General features: G+C 25.3%; 3 protein-coding genes across 4 annotated transcripts; 1 reads left to right on the top strand and 2 right to left on the bottom strand.

Moving 5' to 3' along the window:
• The first annotated feature begins 3 nt into the window (after window positions 1–3).
• Fancd2 (Fanconi anemia complementation group D2) lies at window positions 4–15,416 on the top strand. Its single transcript, XM_089070876.1, has 16 exons — window positions 4–1,188; window positions 1,338–1,605; window positions 3,181–3,540; window positions 3,620–3,977; window positions 4,093–4,526; window positions 4,596–4,687; window positions 5,321–5,495; window positions 6,513–6,770; window positions 6,907–7,243; window positions 7,577–7,892; window positions 8,475–8,681; window positions 8,766–9,063; window positions 9,296–9,513; window positions 9,926–10,134; window positions 10,265–10,417; window positions 14,810–15,416. The coding sequence occupies exons 1-15, from the start codon at window positions 285–287 to the stop codon at window positions 10,400–10,402; spliced, it is 4,572 nt and encodes a 1,523-aa protein (XP_088927002.1). The 5' UTR covers window positions 4–284; the 3' UTR covers window positions 10,403–10,417; window positions 14,810–15,416.
• Window positions 12,426–14,973, bottom strand: Tango2 (transport and golgi organization 2). Its single transcript, XM_011645718.2, has 4 exons — window positions 14,832–14,973; window positions 14,384–14,630; window positions 14,035–14,253; window positions 12,426–12,858 (listed from the first exon to the last, which is right to left on the bottom strand). The coding sequence occupies exons 1-4, from the start codon at window positions 14,971–14,973 to the stop codon at window positions 12,639–12,641; spliced, it is 828 nt and encodes a 275-aa protein (XP_011644020.2). The 3' UTR covers window positions 12,426–12,638.
• e(r) (enhancer of rudimentary) lies at window positions 12,618–18,051 on the bottom strand. Of its 2 annotated transcripts, XM_089070898.1 has the most exons (4): window positions 17,810–18,051; window positions 16,875–16,962; window positions 16,270–16,493; window positions 12,618–12,858 (listed from the first exon to the last, which is right to left on the bottom strand). In XM_089070898.1, exons 1-3 carry the CDS (start codon window positions 17,810–17,812, stop codon window positions 16,273–16,275), a joined length of 312 nt encoding a protein of 103 aa, XP_088927024.1. In that variant the 5' UTR covers window positions 17,813–18,051; the 3' UTR covers window positions 12,618–12,858; window positions 16,270–16,272. The 2 variants fall into 2 exon arrangements, with proteins under 2 accessions (XP_088927024.1, XP_088927023.1); XM_089070897.1 differs by lacking the exon at window positions 12,618–12,858 and having other exon boundaries at window positions 16,109–16,493; window positions 17,810–18,050.
• Between the last annotated feature and the right edge of the window lie 1,311 nt (window positions 18,052–19,362).

The raw sequence follows: 19,362 nt of genomic DNA, 5'->3' as shown, positions 1-19,362 counted from the left end.
TATTATGAATTGACCAATCAAAAATTGCTTTGAAGCATTTGTAGCACCAAGTGGATCGCACTCTATAGAGTTATGGCTATTGTAGACTAGGCTTTAGAGACCATTGAAAGATTCAGTGTCTATACTGTATATATAGTATTATAGCTATAGTGAAATCGGCTTTCAAATTTCGTTTCGTAGTTGTCAATTAATAGTTGTAATTGTGAAGTGTTATCTTGTTCGAATTTAAACAGTTTTAATTTTGAGTATATTGCGAAAGAGAAAAAAAATTTTCTAAAGTTGCTATGGATAAAAGAAAATTGATTTTAAGAAACAGTTTACATAAAAATTTACAACCGATTAATCAGTCATCGGAAAGAGATATTTTCAGTGATGAACAAACAAGTTCTCATACATCCTCTATCGACACTATGATACAAGAAGAGAAGAATAATTCATCTCACCTCAAGAGAAATTTATCAGATATTAAATTGTCAACATTAAAATCTTTAGATAATCATTCAAGAGAAAGTGATTTATATATTAAAAGTAAAAAACGAAGTTTTTGTGAAACTGAAACTGATATATCAGAAAAAGATAATTTTGCTCTTGTTCATAAAACATTGAAAAATAAGACATTGGTATCGAAATCACTTAATAGCCAAGTATTAGTAGATACATCATTTATAGAAAATCAGCAAAAAAATATTCAACATTTGTCAAGAAATAATGTATCAGTGACAAATAAGTTCTCAAATGTTACTAATCTATCTGTAGAAAAATCAGTTGTACAGAATTATGAAATTGCAAGTCCTAATTCATCAGACGCTTCAGATGATGATCTTAACTATTCATGTAATGAAGTTATAAAAAAGAAACAAAACGAAAATGTAATTAATAAAAAAGCCAAACATGTCCACAATATTGATAACAATCTGAGTTCTCCTAGAGCAATATCTCTGTCTCATGAGTCATCTATGAAAACAATTGCTAAACCTTATATTTCTCAGAGAAAGCAACAAGATAAAAAATGTCAATCCTTTATAGAATCAGAAAAATATAACATTAATGATAAAAGATTAGAAAAACATAGAAACAAATTTAAGAATCATAGATCCTCCGAAGAGCAAAATTGTCATATATCTGTTTTTTCTGATTTTTTACAGAAATGTGGTATTATATTGTCGACTGATGGCATATATGTGCTTAGTAAGTTTTATATTACATATATTTCTTTTTCTCTCCTATTTTTTTAAAAAATAATAAAATTTTATTTATATATATATATAAATTATATATATAATTTATATATATATATATATTATACATATATATAAATATTATATATAAAAATTTAGATGTCTCTCCTTCTATTGCTAAGTGGACAATGAAAAAAATGTTAGATTCAAGACAATATCAGAAGAAAGATATCATTGATTCAATAGAAGAATATATTAAAAGTGAAGAGCATTTTGAAAAAATGTTAAATGATATGGAATTATCTAATGATGATAGTGGTGTTCTGAACAAAATAACTCTTGCAAGAATTCTATTAGAAGTTACAGAAATTCAAGATGATATATATAATATTTTGATATCTAAACTTAATGAATCTATCCTTTTAGCGTAAGTATTGATAAGATTGAAATATAAGATTCTGCTTTGTACAAATATAGAATTAGAATTAGAATTTATATATATATATTTATATAAAATCACAGATCAGAGATAAAAAAATGTATAAATATATATTGAAGTACACAGGATTCACTTTAATCCATTCAGCCAAATATCTTGAAGACTGAGACCAACAAACAAAAATATTTCAAACAAAAGTTGTATTATTTGAAAGGGAAATATAATATATCATCAGTTTAATCTTGGGTAGTGTAGTCAAAGTCATATAGATCAATTTTGTTTTTTTAAATAAAAATCTCAATTTTTGATTGTAGCTGATATTGTATCTTGTAGCTAATTGAATTTTACTTTATTACAATTATAATTATACTTAATTATACTTTAACAACATGAGCATTTTGTCTTAATTTTTAAAATATTTGGCTGGATGGATTAAAATGAATAACCCTGTATATGAATCTATCAATTTTTTTCAGTCTCTATCAGTTTTTTATTGCTTATTGTATATTCTATAGTTTAGTAATGCAAAAGTAATAAAAAAGCTGTTATATTTAGTTATTTTTACTAATAAAAATATTTTATTGTATTGACAATATTAATATTTATTCAATAATGAATAAAAAATGTATTAAATAAAGACAATATTTTCAAAAAAGTCAATATATTTATAGGTATTATCCATGCTATTATACATTGTTGAATGCCAATGTTTTGTAAACATTGCAGTTCACTTCATCAGAGCGAGGAACAGCCTGATACTGTGAAAGACAATATTTATTTATATATAATTAATAATCGTAATAATACTTTTATAAAAATAATGTTGCAATATAAAATTTAATATAGTTTCCTTCAGATTTAAAATTAGAAAAAGTATCAAAATATATATACAAATCTATATTATAAATCAAATAAATTCATAGAATAATAAGTATCATTAAGAGAAATAAACATTTAAGGAACTAAAATCATAGAATCTTTTTAGAAATCTTTTATGCAAATTAATAAATATACATAATGAAAGAAATTAATAAATTAAAATTAATAGAATCAGAAAATAGATAATAGAATATTTTATTAAATAATCATTGATTTTAATTAAACCATTGATAATTTCATTAAATCCTGATATTTTATGATTTATTTGTTTGTTCTATTAAGCTATTTAATTAATTTTAATTTATCTGTTTCCCTCTTTCCTTTCTCTCTTGTTTCTTCATTCACTCATTTGCTTATTCACTTACTAAGCATAAAATTTTCATGGTTTGAAATCCCTTTAAGTTTTTTTTAAATATTAATTTTAATTATGTTTATTATCTTCCTTTTTATTCAACTTACTATATCTTTTTTTCATATTTCTCACACTTTTTAGTTTCATTAAAAATGACTAAAAAAACAATGCTGAAAAATTTTAAGGAAAGTTGAAAGTTGTACCGCAATGTTATTTGTTCATTAATTATATGAATAAACATTTCTATATTTTTATGTGATTAATACTTTGGCACATTTTTAATCATTTAAATATACATTTTTTAATAATACATATATTTTATTTTTATATAGAGATACTCTAGACGATGTACCCTGGGCTGTATTGCTATTACATCAATTTCGCTTTTTGGATACTATAGTTAATATTGATATTTTGACTACAAATGTACAACAGCTATTAGAAACATGTCCATTATGGTTTCAATATGAACTCATTTTATTCCTACCTGATATTTTATCGGATGTTCAACACCAAACAATCACTGAAGTTCTAACAAAAATATTAGAGGAAAATTGTGAACTAACAAATGTAATTTTGAATTGTATTGCCAGTTTTAATCTTGGCAAAGAATATTTGAAAGAATATAAAATTAAAGTTTTACATTTGTTAAAAACAAATGTGAAAATAGAACTGATACCAATTGTCATTAGGTACATTTATATTTTATTTTAAATTTATATTTGTTAATATTTAATTATAATTTTTTTTATCATAGATCTTTTACTGCAGATTTCTTCTGAATGATTGTGTGTGTTCTGATCTTGTCAAACAAATGTTACTTATATTACGCAATATAGAAATGCAACCTCTTGCTGGAGATAAAACTAAAGACTGTTATAAAACTCAAGTAGAAATAATTAAAACGTTAAAAATGTATATGTTACTGTCTAAAGACGTGACAGATGCCGCAATAACAGTAATAAAAAATATTAATAAAAATCCAAAACCATTGGATTTAATCATTTTATTTCTAATATTTTCTGGAACAATAAAACAAAAAAGTGCAGAAATTCTATTGAAACAAAATATACAATGTGGTTTTTACAGGATAAGTTTGCTTCATATGCTTTATAGTGATTACAAAGAGGTTTGTATGCGTTTTGCAAATCAAAAAATTTCTATTAATCTTTTTTTTTTATATACGCGCGCGCATATCTACACATGCATACATGTACATTATACACATTTGTTTATATTTTTAGGTTGTTCGAGAATTACAATCGCCAATCTTACATTTAGCTAGTAAACTGTTAAAACTCGAAGAATGTGTATTTATTAATTTTGCGACAGAATGGTTCCGATTACAGTTTCTCAGTCAAAAAGAAGTGCCATTTAAGCAGCGTGAAATTATAAAAAATGCTATTCTTATCATGGGTAATAATGATCAAACTGTAAAACATGCATTGACTGTACTTTGCAAAATGACAGAAAATACAACAGAAAGAGATTGTTTAGTGTTACACTGTAATCACTTGAGAATTTTATTAGAAAAAATAGATTGCTTTGGACTGGAAGAAGTTGGTACTTTAAGTAATTTGCTGCACAAATTATGTCTAGCTAATGATTCCACTTCAGAATCTTTACGAGATGATTTATTTATATTGTTACAAAAACAGTTATCTACTGCTAAACCAATGTAAGATAGGCATAAAATTAATATGTATATTTATCTTTCTTATGAAACATAACAAATTATATATTTCAGTACAAAATGTAAAGGTGTCATGGGAGCAGTAATGGCAATAAAACATTTAGCAGGAAAAGCTGAAACTTGTGACGAAGCTCTGAAATTATTCAGTATGTCTATTTTGCATGATATACAATTTTTAAAAGCATTTAGCCCTAATATTAATCATATAACAAATTTTTTAAGCGGCTTGATTGATTGCAGAGTAGAAAGTTTCTAAAGACTGGAGAATTAAAAAATTTGTTGTACAACAAATATAATAGTATTCGAAGTGGTAAAATGATTTGTACCAAAAGTATAAGTTGTATATATATATATATATATATGTATGTATGTAATTTTACATTTTTGGATTGCCGAATACAATGGTAACATTTTTATCCATCTAAAGAGAAAATGATCAAAATTTACCTTGAAGGAGTCAAAATAAGTCACTTTTCATAGTAATTTAGATAGCGACAACTTTGTTTAATTATTTAATTATTTGTAATATAGTACAATTTTATAACTTCTTTTTATTAAAGACCAAAGAAATAGGAATTTAGGTGATTAAAAATTACTATATCAGCAATTCAAAAAACGTAAGATTGCATATATAACTTACATAATACTTTTTAAACAGAAATCAACCCATTTTATGCATCATCCTTTATAATAACATTTTTTATGTTACGTTTACTTTATGAATTAATATAATAATATAATGAAATTTTATAAATTTTTAATATAAAAATTTTTCACAGATAAAGTAATGAAGAGTGTGAAGAGTTGTTCTAAATCACAACCACTATTTTATGACCAACTAACACAAATAATTACACAAACTGAACATATTAATATTAATTTTGTCCAAAAAATTAGCAATTGCATTGAAGATGAGTTTGTTAATACATATATGATAGATAAATTACAATCTAGGTAAATGCTTTCAATTTTTATATGATATGATAATATGATACTTTACGATATTTATACAGACATTGTGGAATCAAATTTGATATATATAATGAATTTTTGAGATATATTAAAAAGATATTTTTTTCTTGAAGTAAGATATCTCAATAAAATCTTCGAAGTCATTGCAAATATAATACAGAAAAAATAAATACTAAAGGACTAAATTGTACATAATATATAAAAAGTATCGGGACGACAAAATATTTTGAAAATAAGCATTTCAGGAAAAAGTGTTTGAGATAAAAGGATGGCGTTGTCGAGATCAATTTTGTTTTTGTAAATGGAAATCCCCATTTTTTATTACATATTCTTTTAGCTGAGACCTCGAGACCTCTGCAAAACACTATAATAAAGTATTTAATATAATTTTTAATATTAAATATTAATATAATATTTAATATGATAAAGTAATAATTCCTTTTTGTCAAAGGAAAAATTGTTTCAGAATATAATTAGGAATATGTTCCTTGAGGGACGTATGAATTATTTTGTCACTTATCTGTAAATTATTGCTTGAATTATTTTTTTAATGCAATTTATAGTTGATGTATATATTTTCGTTTTAGATTTATTATTTTATGATAAATCTCTCTAAATGTTATAAACAAATTTTCATTAAAAATAATTTTCTTACTTTATATATATATATATATATATATATATATATGTATATAATAAATTTTCTTATAGATATAATATTAAAATATTTGTGTATTTATATGTATATATATATATATATATATATATATATATATATGATTAATTTATATATTTATATATATTTATATATGTCATTAATTTATTTTATTAAAATTCTGAAGACATTTTGTATATATTTAAAAATATCTTTAATTGAATTTGATTTATCATATAATATTTGTATAAATTTGTAAATGAATATGTATATATCTATATATATATATATATATATATATATATATATATATATATATATATATATATATTATCTTTTGCCAGTGAGGATTTAGTACCTAAATTTGGACTAAATAATACAGAAGATGAACCACAAAACTGCGTGTTAAATTTTGGAAATAAAAAAACAGGTCCAATCGCACCAATACTATTTCGACTTCTCAAAACATGTTGCATGAGACTTAGTGAATGCGAAGGATTGGAGGCTATTGATGCTCTTTTAGGATGTGGAATACTAATGCCACAAAATTTTAATATACCAGAACCTTTAACATTAGACTTTATTATATGTGGTATTAATTGGTAAGTATTAAGCCTTCTTGCAACAATGTATTTTCTTGTACAGTGATAATGCAGTGCTCATGATTTCTATATTATTTCCTATATTATTTTGTGAGATCTGGCGAAAATTGTAAATAACTGTAAAAAAATATTACAGGTTTAGAGAAATTATTACAGGTTTTGTAACACAAACGGATCCTTTATTACGAAAACAAGTATTGAAACGTTTAGACACTTTGATATATTTGCAAAGTGAATTGAATGTATTACTAACATTATGTGACACTAAATATCAACCACCACCGTGTTATTTTCATTATTTTCCATTGCCACCATTTGTAAAAATTGAACGGAAGATTAATAGAAAAGGAAAAAAATGTATAAACAAAGAAAATAAATTGGATAGTTTTGTGACTGTAGAAAATGAATCCTGGGAGACAGGTTCTATGTTGTGTTCTAAAAATCCAGCATACTTCAGAAAATTTGACGCAAAGGTAAGATTTTTAATATGTAGAATGCACGAACATTAACATGGAGAATTTCTCTTTTTTGTTTTGTTCTTTTTCTCTCAAATATTGCGAATATAAAATAAAACGTTCCAATTAATTTTGAACGATATAAGGTTCCCCTATTAAAATATTATTATTGCGACACAAAAAATCTTTTAAATGTTATTTAAAAGTTAAAAGTTATTATAACTTAATTATTTTATTTTCAAGGAAATTGTTCAAAGAATGTGTAATTAAAAAATATCTATATTTAAAAATAGCTCCTGAAAGTTATTTCAAATATTAATTATATTTTTTATATTATGTCATTATGTCTAGATAACCCATCTTTTGGATATTAAAATAAATACGCACTCATCACAATCTGAAATACAAGGCATATCAATAAAACAAGTATGTTTTATTGTAAGAGAACTTTTGATAATATTCGAAAATGAATCTTCTGAATTGTTTGTGAAAGATTTAATACATACGTTACCAAAAATCTGCTCAAAATTAGATGATGTTGTTAGCATATTAAGACAAGATGACAATTACGATTTTCGAAAAAGTGCAAAATTATTATTACAACTTCTTACTAATATTTTTAATTGGAAAGGATTTTCTAGTATAACTTATAATACATTGCTACGTGGTACAGTATTTTTGTTAACCAATTATGAGAATTATTTATTAAGGCTCGGCTCTCTCGCTGCAGCCATATCGAATTATGATGTCAGAGACGAGAAATAACATGTAAAAAGTTTCTTACGTCTTACAGCTTTATTTTGTACTTTTATTTTGTACCTTAAAAACATGATATTTTCATATTCTTAAAACTTGTAAAAAATATCAGAAAGTAAGATATCTGTCTAATAAATCACGTAAAGGTGTAAAATAATTCTTGAAGTAATGGTACACTGCTTAGCTAAGAAGCTCAGAAATCACCAGATCATCAGCTCTATTTGTTTCTGAACAATGATCATTTCAAGAATTATTTTACACTTTTACGTGATTTATTAGACAGATATCTTACTTTCTGGTATTTTGTACAAGTTTCAAGAATATGAAAATATCATGTTTTTAAGGGAAAAGCACAAAATGAAGTTATATAATGTAAGAAACTTTTTACATGTCATTTCTTGCCTCTGATGTCACACAATCCATTTTGCGCCATGAGAGAACCGAGCTTTAATTTTACACATTTGTTCATATTTTTTTATTTATGTAACTTTAGAGGGATTACGTACTTTGGCTAGACAAGTCAATGAAAAAAATGTTTCACTACGGTCTTGTAAGGAGTTAGTTGCAGAATCATACAAATATTTTGAATCTCTGTCGGATATTGCTACTGAAATAACATTAGCCACTGCTCTTGTCAACATGTGTCAGTCATTAATGAAACATTCAGAAACTTATATACAAGAATATAAAGATAAACATGGTGAGTAATATAATTTTTACTGAAGAATTATAAACTTCTTTTATAAATTATTAGATTTTATAAATTATATTTTTCTGATTTCAGCAAAATTATCATATGGATTTCTTTGTTTGAGTTGGCCTCAAGATAAACGTATCGATTCTCAATACAAATTATCTGTTATTCAGTTATTGAATAATTGGATAGACAATGAACCATCGCCGTTAAAAACAGTGACATCAGTTCTGGAATGGTTACCAAATGAAGTCTGCAATTTTGAGACTATTCAAAGTTCTCTAACAAGAATGCCTTCTGTGAAAAAAGATATTTTTTATTTATTATATAATAAGTTATTTGATGGTTTAATTAAAGGTATCACTGTATCATTGCCAATGGTTAACTCGTAAGTATAACTACTTTTTTTCTCATAAAGAGACATTAATTTTATTGACATTAATTTTATTGATTTTAATTAAAAACAATGGCGATTTTGATAATATAATTTTAATACAATCAGAATAATATGTAATTGAGGATTTGTACAAATACAGATTCTTTTTGAAATGAGAGAGGAAGAGAGAGGAGAGGGGAGAGAAAGAGAGAGAGAGAATGTTTATTTTTAAAATATTTTTCAGAGATCCAAAAAGAATAAAAATATGGCAGAATGTTTTTTCAAATGTTCAAAAACTTGTGCAAATTTGTAAAACTCTGAAAACAAAGACTATTATACGATTATTTCTGCGATACATGCCATTATTAATAAAACAGTTTTTAAATACTGGTATGCCAATACTTGAACATAATCTGAAATATCAAACGGATGATGTAACTAATATCCTGAAAATGATGCAGTGTAAGATATAATATTTTATTTATACGGAATGTTTTGTATAAATCCTAATTTTAATTTTAACAATGGTCTGATAAACTTAAAATCAACTTTGTTTTTTTAGTAGGAACATCAAAGATCATTATTATAAATTTATTTATAACTAAGTTGTATTTTTATTTTATTGAAATGATAATTGTCTAAAGTAGCTGATAAATTTTAAATTGAGTTGATTTATTTACTTGATAAAAATTCCTTCTTTTTTTTTTAGTGGTTTTATAGTTAATAAAATTATTGATTATTTGGATTTTCTTACTAAAAATTCTGAATTTGTCTGTTAGCTAATGTAAAATCTTGAGTTCATGCATTCTGTATATGTCTAACAATAAAAAGCATTTAATTTTTTTTAATTTATTCATTACATTTAAATATTTAGGTGGTACACGATACTTACATGCTGTATGTTGCGATTGCACAGAGAAAAAAAATTTACTATTGATTAAATATGTACCTGCAGCAAAATCTGTATTAGAGAAATTAATTTATAGCGTCAAAGGAATGTTGGTTCTTAATGATAGTGCAGCAGCGTTTTGGATGGGAAATCTTGTCAATAAAAACTTAGATGGACAAGAAATTTTTTCACAGGTTCGTATTCATATTTGAGATTTTAATTTTATTTTACATAAAACAGAGAGAGAGGGGGGGAGGGGAGAGAAGGAGGAGGAACAGAGGGGGAGAAAGAAAGAGAAAATAAAATTTGATTTATTATTTGTAGACATCATCAGAAGAAACTGAAATTTTACCAGATATTAATACAATTTCGGAAGGATTAACATCATCTGAAATTTTAGATTCTGATTTAGACGAAAATTCAATAGAAGAAACAGAAAATGAAGAAGATGATGAATTGTAATCATATAATAGATAAATCAAAACAACAATATTTTATAATTATAAAAATCATATAAAAATACCAGAGTTGGATAAATATTAATTCTATTTTTTAACTAACTTTAAGTTAATGGCCTATGAAATCTTAATTATATTAAAAGTTGCATGAAAAAAATTAACTTACAAGAAAATGATAAAAATGAGAAGTTTAGTACTTTTGAATAGTTTTGAATTAAAAAAAATTTCTACGAGTATCTTGGAATGTTCTTATTAACTAAGTAAAATAGTAAAATAGATGTATAATTCTGTGTTTGTAATAAAAGATTAATACAGTTATTCAAAAGTGACGAATTTATAAGTTTTTTATGCATGTCCCTAATATCTTATTATAAGTGTAATAGTAAAAAACAGGAATCAGGAACAGTAAAATGCAAGAAGAGCCGTACACTCATACTGTCTAGTCAATAAGAATACTTTAACCTACTTGTAGACATTTATATACAGTGATGGTCAAGAGAAAGTTTAAAGTTGATACCTAATATGTATGTATGAATGTATATATGTATATGTGTATATATATATATATAATATATATGGTGTGTGTGTGTGTGTGTGTGTGTGTGTGTGTGTGTGTGTGTGTGTGTGTGTGTGTGTGTGTATTATATATATATATATTTTTTTTTTATCTTTCTACGTATATATGTTTTGTTCCTTCTAATTGTTCATTTCATTTATGTTCACTTCTAATTTTAATTACATAGATGAATGAAAATAATAGAAGAAATTGATGTTAGACAGTTATGGATAGGAAAAAAATAACCTAGGATTCAAAGAAATTTCAAAAAAATACGAAATTTTCACGATGGAAGCGAAGAAACTTTGTGACAAATACGACAAATACAGTACTGTAAAATGTAGCAGACTAAGAAAAACATTGATGAGAAATGACAGGATGATAATTCGAGAAGTAAAAAAATTCCGTTATATCGGCTCGACCATCAAAGAAAATTTAAATTTTGTTCACGTACATGAAAGAACGGTGAGAAGGAGATTAAATGAAAATAGATTAAAAAATTACATGGCAAGAAAGAAACCTTTTAAACCTAAAAATCAAAAAAAACGTCTACTGTTTGCTAAACAACACATTACTAAGTCCTTATTATTTTAATACAATTATATGGTCTGACGAATCTAAATTTGAGTTGATGAATAAAAAGAAAAGGAAAAGGATATAGGTATAAGTCATCAGATCACTTAAAAAAGCAAAATGTTTAATCAACTATTAAGCATAGTGGCGGTTCGATTATAATTTGGGGCTGTTTCTTTAAAAACGATATTGGAAAATTAGTTAAAATCGATGGAAGAATGACTAGTATTGACTATTTTTTTATATAACATTTTAAATAACAATTTACTACAATCAGCAGAAAAAATGTGCTTAGGACATTTCAGTCATACTACCTCTCTAAGCAATAGCATTGGAAGTGAGAAGTGAAAATCTATGACATATTGTCATAAATGCTATTGGAACTCTTCGAAATGCCAAGTGACCGAATAAAACAACGTTTCAAATCCGAAGCATTTGTAGCGCTGAGTGGACCACACTCTATAACTTTGATTTATGTTGACCTATGTTGATCTACAACTTGTCTGTCTGTTACATTTTGTTTTATTTATCTCATTTTAATCTTTGATCTTTTCTTGCTTATGTTAAACATTCTCGATAGAGATCTTGCGGATGGATTTGGAGAGCATCAATAGATAGGAATCTTACGTACAAAGATGAGAAAGCTCAGATTTTTTTTTTAAATATTTATTGATCGTCCTTATAACATATGTCGATAATGCTTCGATGGCTACAGATGGTACGCTAATAATGAAATTTTTTTAATAATAAAATTTTTTTTTCTCGGCGATAACCAAACGAAAATTATATTTCGCGATAACACAATAGAGTGTACTTTCTTTAAGGCCTTCTCCTTTATCACATTAATTAAATATTATAACATGTTATCCTCTTTTATCAAATTGTTTTCCTTTCTGACTTCTTTTCGTTCCGCTATTATTAAATTCGTCTTCTTCAGTGAGATTTTCATTTTCATTTTCTTTAGCACGTATCCGACAGCATTGCAACTTTGTGCACTGTTTCGTTCTTTTTCTTTTTTAATCTTAATTTTTTTTAATTTTTTTCATTAATTTACTAAAATAGTATTTGAATCCGTTAAGAGATTAAATAATTTTGTTAGTTAAATTACTTATCAATGCATGTTGTCGCATAGTATTTCATCTTGAAATTGTTGTCGTTTCCATGTAAAGTCAGGCATGAGAGTTTCTTCAACAAATGTTATGTGGTTTGAACCATCAATTAATAATAAAGAATGTGTCCTTGTCCCATATTCCTTTCCAGACACAAAAATTGAACTAAGCTCTTTATATATTGCAGGATGTCTTTTTTGTAATTCAACATCTGGTAAATATCTGTAATGAGATTTAATTTATCTTATATATGCACATATATACATAAATTTATACAACTTTATACAATTTGAATTCGAATATGTAAAAATTGGCGTCTGAAAAGGTTTACTTGTTAGCGCAAGATAATGATTGAGCTTTTGCAACAAAAAATTAATGAATATAGTATTTAGAAAACAATCGTTGATACATATAGAAACCAAATGTCATTTTTTCATATTTAAAAAATTTTTATAAATTATTTATGCTATAAAGAATATTTTAATTTTTCTTCGTTAAAAAAACAAAAGTTATTCTCTTAAAACAGAGATAAAAAAAACCATAAAGGCGTTTTCCAAATTTTTTAGTATCAATAATGTTACAATTTAAATGATTACGAAATAGCACATGTTGCTCTATTTCTGCTGTCAATCTGTTCTCATGTTTTACAAATTTTGCCAGCAAAATATAAGCCAAATACGAATAAAGTTGAGGTAAATCTGACAAATTCTGATCGAATTTGCTAATAGTCTGTTGACGTATATGTTTTTTAGAATAAAGAAATTGAGTAATATATATCATTGTGTTTCCTTCAATCAATTAATGTATCAATTAATACACATAATGCAGACACATACATTTGCTTTAATTAATTACAAAGACAAGTTATTTATAGATGCATTTGTTACAGAATGAATGTTTGGGATGAGAGAAAGACAGAACCTATCCTACTGAAGCATTTATTAAACACATTAATATGCAAATAATGTGCATATAATATGCACATTAATGTACAAATAATGCAAAATTTATATTTGGATGCAAAATTGAGACTCTAATTGTGGTATTTACCATATGAATATTGCTTTATTAATAAATTTTTAACGTGTGACGATTGAAACATTTTAAGCATTATTTTAGAATCTAAACTTAACTTGGAATCATGATCTTGACACTGTATATCAAGATCAATGATTTTAGAATTTTTTTTCTAGAGTTTTTAGAATCTACTAAAAATGTATTTTTAAGACTATTTTCAAGATTGCAACCAAATTATGAACGATCGCTATATTTCATTAATGTATTCAGGAGATAAAAATACATGGGAATATTCCACTCTTTCAAGTGGAAACAAGAGAAGTAAAGCAGAATGGGCAGTTCTGAAGATTTGTCTTAAAATATAATGTAAATTTGACATACTTTTTTTTTGACTTCAGAAAACAAATAAGTTTTTCAATGAGATCATCTTGTTTTGATATATCTATATCCTGTATAATATTTTTGAATTCTTCCTTTCCTATTTCAACTTTTTTATAAGGATGATTTAAGCCACTATTTCCAATACCTATAATATCATTATTACATATTATAGGTCCAGTGGATTTGGTACAATTACTTAAATAATGCACATTTGCATTACTGAAAAAGATGCACAGTAATTAATTTTAAAAAATTACAATTCAATAAAACTTTCTATGTGGTTAGAATGACTAATTTTGTAGACTGACTAATTTTATTTACTTTAATTATTATACTATTATCTACTTACATTAAATTTAATAAAACCAAACAATAAGGATTATATGATTGTCCATTGATATTTTCTTCATGTAATTTATTCAAATATGAGTCTATAGAATCATTGGAAGTAATAAAATTAGTTATTAAAAAACCACGACCCTTTTTTGGTGAATCTGTTGCATCTTCATTAATTAAATTTAATATAATGCCAGCCTTTCCTTTTATTGATATACCTAACCAAGTTCCACCTTCCTTACCAGGTTCCATATCAATACCTGACAGACATGATACTGATTTTTAGCGTTCCATTAGAATTAGTTTTAACATACAGATATTATGTATATTTTAATTTTATTTTTAAAATATGAAAAATTCAACGTTTTTTATATTAAATTATATTATAATTTAAATTGCATAAAATCTATAAAGATGATCATTTTTTTGTTTCAGATAATTTATTGCTATCTTTATCATACCTCCCAAACATTCAGGATATTTGTCCCAGTAATGAGCTGATGATGCAGGACGTTTGTATGTTTCATCTCGATTTGATGCAATTATCAATCGATAAGATCTAACATCAGCATCTGGATTACGATAAATAAATAAGATGCACATAGTTGACTACAGAATATTATTCTTTTTCTTTTAATTCATAAGTTTTCGTTTCGAGTTTTGGCACAATATCACATCTTATTATTAAAGAGCTTCAAAGAAGAACTCCTTATATTCGATGGATTTTTTATTTCGTTCTATCGCACTGATAACTTATCAGATATCTTGTGTATAAATTAAGATAATGTTATATTGCACAACTTGACAGTGTACACTTACTTATTATGTATTGTTAATGTCTATTTATAATCAATACAAATGCTATAGTAAATAATCATACGTTAATATACATATATATAAGCATTTCTTTTAATGACTTTATTAAAGAATATTTAGTTAAGATTTTATATATTAATAATTTTAGTATATTACAATCAATTAAAAGAGAATGTCGTCTTGTAAGACTGTATTAGAAGCAATAATAATAAGCCAATAATAATGGCAAACATGTAATTCTCCTTTTTTCCACTTTTCCTTTCATATTTTAATAAAGATATACTCAATGGATATCTTTTCAAAATAAAGATTTGAATGTACAGAAATAAAGATTAAAAAAAAAGACCATCTCTGAGAAAGTAGTAGGTATTAAAATTGATTTTTTTTTTTAAGTTCTCTCTAGGAGAGTGGCAGGTATATCCCTGACTACGTGTCTTCAACCTCTAATGAATTATGTAACATAGATCCTCTATCTCCCCTTCTTCTTGCTTTTTTCCTTTTTTCCTTGCTCCCTTTATAAATTTGTCTCTATTCTTCCAGTTTAACTTTCTCTTTATCCTTAAAAATTTGTATTGACGCAACACAAAAATTTGTGCGAGGACAAAAGACGTCCTATCCACTCAACAGTCAAACTGCGATTCATTAAAATTGATAAAGTTTTGAAGGTTAGGAAATTTATGTTACCACATTACACCAGATTAGAACACTAAGGCTGAATGTTCAATCAGAATGTTTGTCATTTTGCAGATATATGCCTTATTGTTATTGCACATAACTTGATACAAAACACTACCATATTACTTGATATATATATATATATATATATATATATATATATATATATATATAACATATACATATATATAAGTATACCACAAATATTTGAATAGACATAATACTAAGTATAGAAATATCACATATGTAATTGTAAAGAGGATAGTATATTTTACATACAAAAAGGAAAATACAATTACTATATTATAATAAAAAGATATTGCAAATTATTAGATTTATTACAACAAATAATATATAGATGCGTTTAAAGTTATCTTATATATGAAAGTATACATATATATTTTGTACCAATTATTCGCCATGTCCCGCAGCTCTACGTAACAAAACATATATCTTCTCTTTAATCCAATCCTTATTATATGGAGCATAGGTATTTGTTGATTTTTGATACACAAGACAGGATAAATCTGTTAGTTGATCAACGAAATCAAATAATTGACTGATATCATAGGTAATAGTTGGAGTATTTGGATTTCGTCTTTTCAGATGTTCTTCATAAATTTTACAAACACCTATAATAATAACAAAAATTAATTAATCAACACACACATACACACACACACACACACACACACACACACACACAAAATATAAAAATATTACAAATATATTCTACATTTAATTACAGATCATATAGTGTAAACAATATATTAGTGACATTCTCTGGTAGTATACATATTTAATATAATGATATATCTTCTAGTAAAATAATAAATAATATTATATAGTTTTAGAAATATCTGATACTTTAGAATAAATTTTTTTTATATTATTTAATGTACAATACCAATTTTTATCCAAAATTTTATATGTACTGTATATAAAAAACATAGTTAACATAGTTAATTAAAACTTAGGATTTTATAATATTTCTATAAATTATAATATATTACCTTCCATACATTCATTAATACTTTCATAATCAGAGTATGTTCTTGTTTCCGGTCTAACGCCAGGTTGTACTAATAGTATTGTATGAGACTAAAATCAAATAAAATAGAATTAAATAGTAATGAAAACTTTGGAAACATTATTATAAGTATATATAAATATAACTGATTAAACATATCTTCGATACCTCATTAGAGTTATGTAAAAAATTATAGATAAAGAAATAAATATGGTTTTGTAATATTAGAAAGATATTACATAATTTTTGTAATTTCTTCATTTTTATATATTACATTAGTATAGTATAGAAAAATTTATAATTTATCATTTATGTCATTCACATTAATTATGATTTAGAAATGTGATTTAAATAATCAGAAAAATGTATTTTTATGTTATTTACAAGCTATCGTCATTATTAATATATAGAATACAAGTTTCATCTTTTTTTATAAATTAGTGGAACATTAAGTTATATAAATTGATAGAACAAAAATTATATCTATAATATTAAATTAAGTAACTTTATTTCTCAATTTTTATTTATCGAAATTTAAATAAAAATCAAGCTCAATAATTTCAATTATGCTTTTTTTCAAATTTTGTTCACATTAAATATAAATAACAGACTGAAAGCATTTTTAAATATTAATACACAATTATTTTAAATATTTCTTATAAATTCATTTCTTATTTATTTTTAATAGTAAATTATAACAATCTATTCAGGAATTATAAAAATTTCGCAAACTCGAAATAGTACATTTAGAATTCATTATTTTTATCAGTTTATGATGGAATAGAAAAGATGCAAAAAATTTTGTGAATGACAAATGACAATGTTACTCAAAAACACATAAATACAATAAAACTGAATAGAACTGAATATAAACGTAGAACGATAAATTCGTTAAGCGACGCTTAACAAATTGCTTACCATTTTTATTTATATATGAATTATTGATGAACGAGCAAACGACAACCCCTGGAGAGAATAATTCGGATAGCGGAATATTCTTTTAAGGAACTTGGAAATATAAACTAGGAAATATATTATCTATCAGAATTAAACGCAAGCAAAATCACACACAACGTTATGCAGACGAGTACGAGTAATACTCGGTAGACAGAAAGAGAGACTCTCCAATAACATTCGACAGCACAAAGGCCAGTCTACATAAAAGCTTTTACCAGAGAGAAGCCTGAGGGTACATATTACATTTGTCGTACGACAAATTTTTTAAGCGTATTGATTGGCTGCAGGATGAAAAGTTTCTAAACACCAGAGAATTGCTCTATTCTACGGCCAATCAATATGCTTAAAAAATTTGACGTACGATAAATTGTAATATAGTACGAGAGTAGTCACAGCCACAGTTCAGTATAAAGCTGGATGCACAATGAAAAACACAGGTAACAGGGAAATATCTCCGATATTCTTTATAGCTTGTGATTAATCGAAATCTGTTGTCTATTGCTATTCTCCTGTTTTTTGTACCTTTTTATTGTGTCTCAGATTTAAGCACACGAAAAAAACTTAGGCCTGTTCTATAATGCGTCGTGTGTCAGTGTCGTGAGTCGTGGGCCATAAGAATGAACCAATTACAATCAAGTATTCTCCCCACATTTGTCTGTGATTGATCAATTCTTATGGCTTGCGACTTGCGACACTACACACGACGCATTGTAGAACAAGCCTTAAGCAGTAAGATTTAAGCCCATCGCACATGCACATGAAATTCATAATAATGCATAAACATAGTATAAAGCTGCTGGACCAATGAGCATCCAAAATAAAGTCGCTATATTGATTTATTTAACATGGTATAAACATAAAGCTGGATGCACAATAAAAAAATACAGGCAATAGGAACAGAGAATAATATAGGCAACAAATTTCAGTCTATGGGAAACCTTATATCAATGCCATATATGAAATATACATAGACATTTATATTTATATACTAGACCGTTAACTTGCCTCAAATACATGGCCCCGAAAAGCATATATAAAACTCATGCGCATGCGTATGAAGAAAGAGGGACACGCATGCGCATGAAAGTCTAATATATGATCTATATATATATATATATATATATATATATATATATCGACACACGAATTTTATATATATTTGAGTAACAAATATGTAATGTTTTTTATTCTTTTCAATAATTGTTATAGCTTTTATTCATTTCTTGAAGAAAAAAGTTTTTTTAACAAAAAGTTATTACGCCTTTTAAATATATATTGTAATATATATATATATATATATATATATATATATATATATATATATATATACATATATATATTACAAAGTATTTGGTCATGCGAAATAAGTATATATATATATATATATATATATATATATGTGAATGATTCTTAATCTAACCATGATTTATAAAAATATTTTAAACTAATTAATAATTAAACTGCTTTCGTCATTTTATATAAAATATTTTCTGTTGTTTCTTAAAATGAAATAG

This window comes from Pogonomyrmex barbatus, unplaced genomic scaffold (genome assembly GCF_055798465.1).
Source record: "Pogonomyrmex barbatus isolate J1 unplaced genomic scaffold, ASM5579846v1 scaffold11, whole genome shotgun sequence".
In the NCBI taxonomy this organism is placed as follows: domain Eukaryota; kingdom Metazoa; phylum Arthropoda; class Insecta; order Hymenoptera; family Formicidae; genus Pogonomyrmex; species Pogonomyrmex barbatus.
Note: the sequence above shows the minus strand (reverse complement) of the source record. Positions and strands in the feature narration are given on the sequence as shown.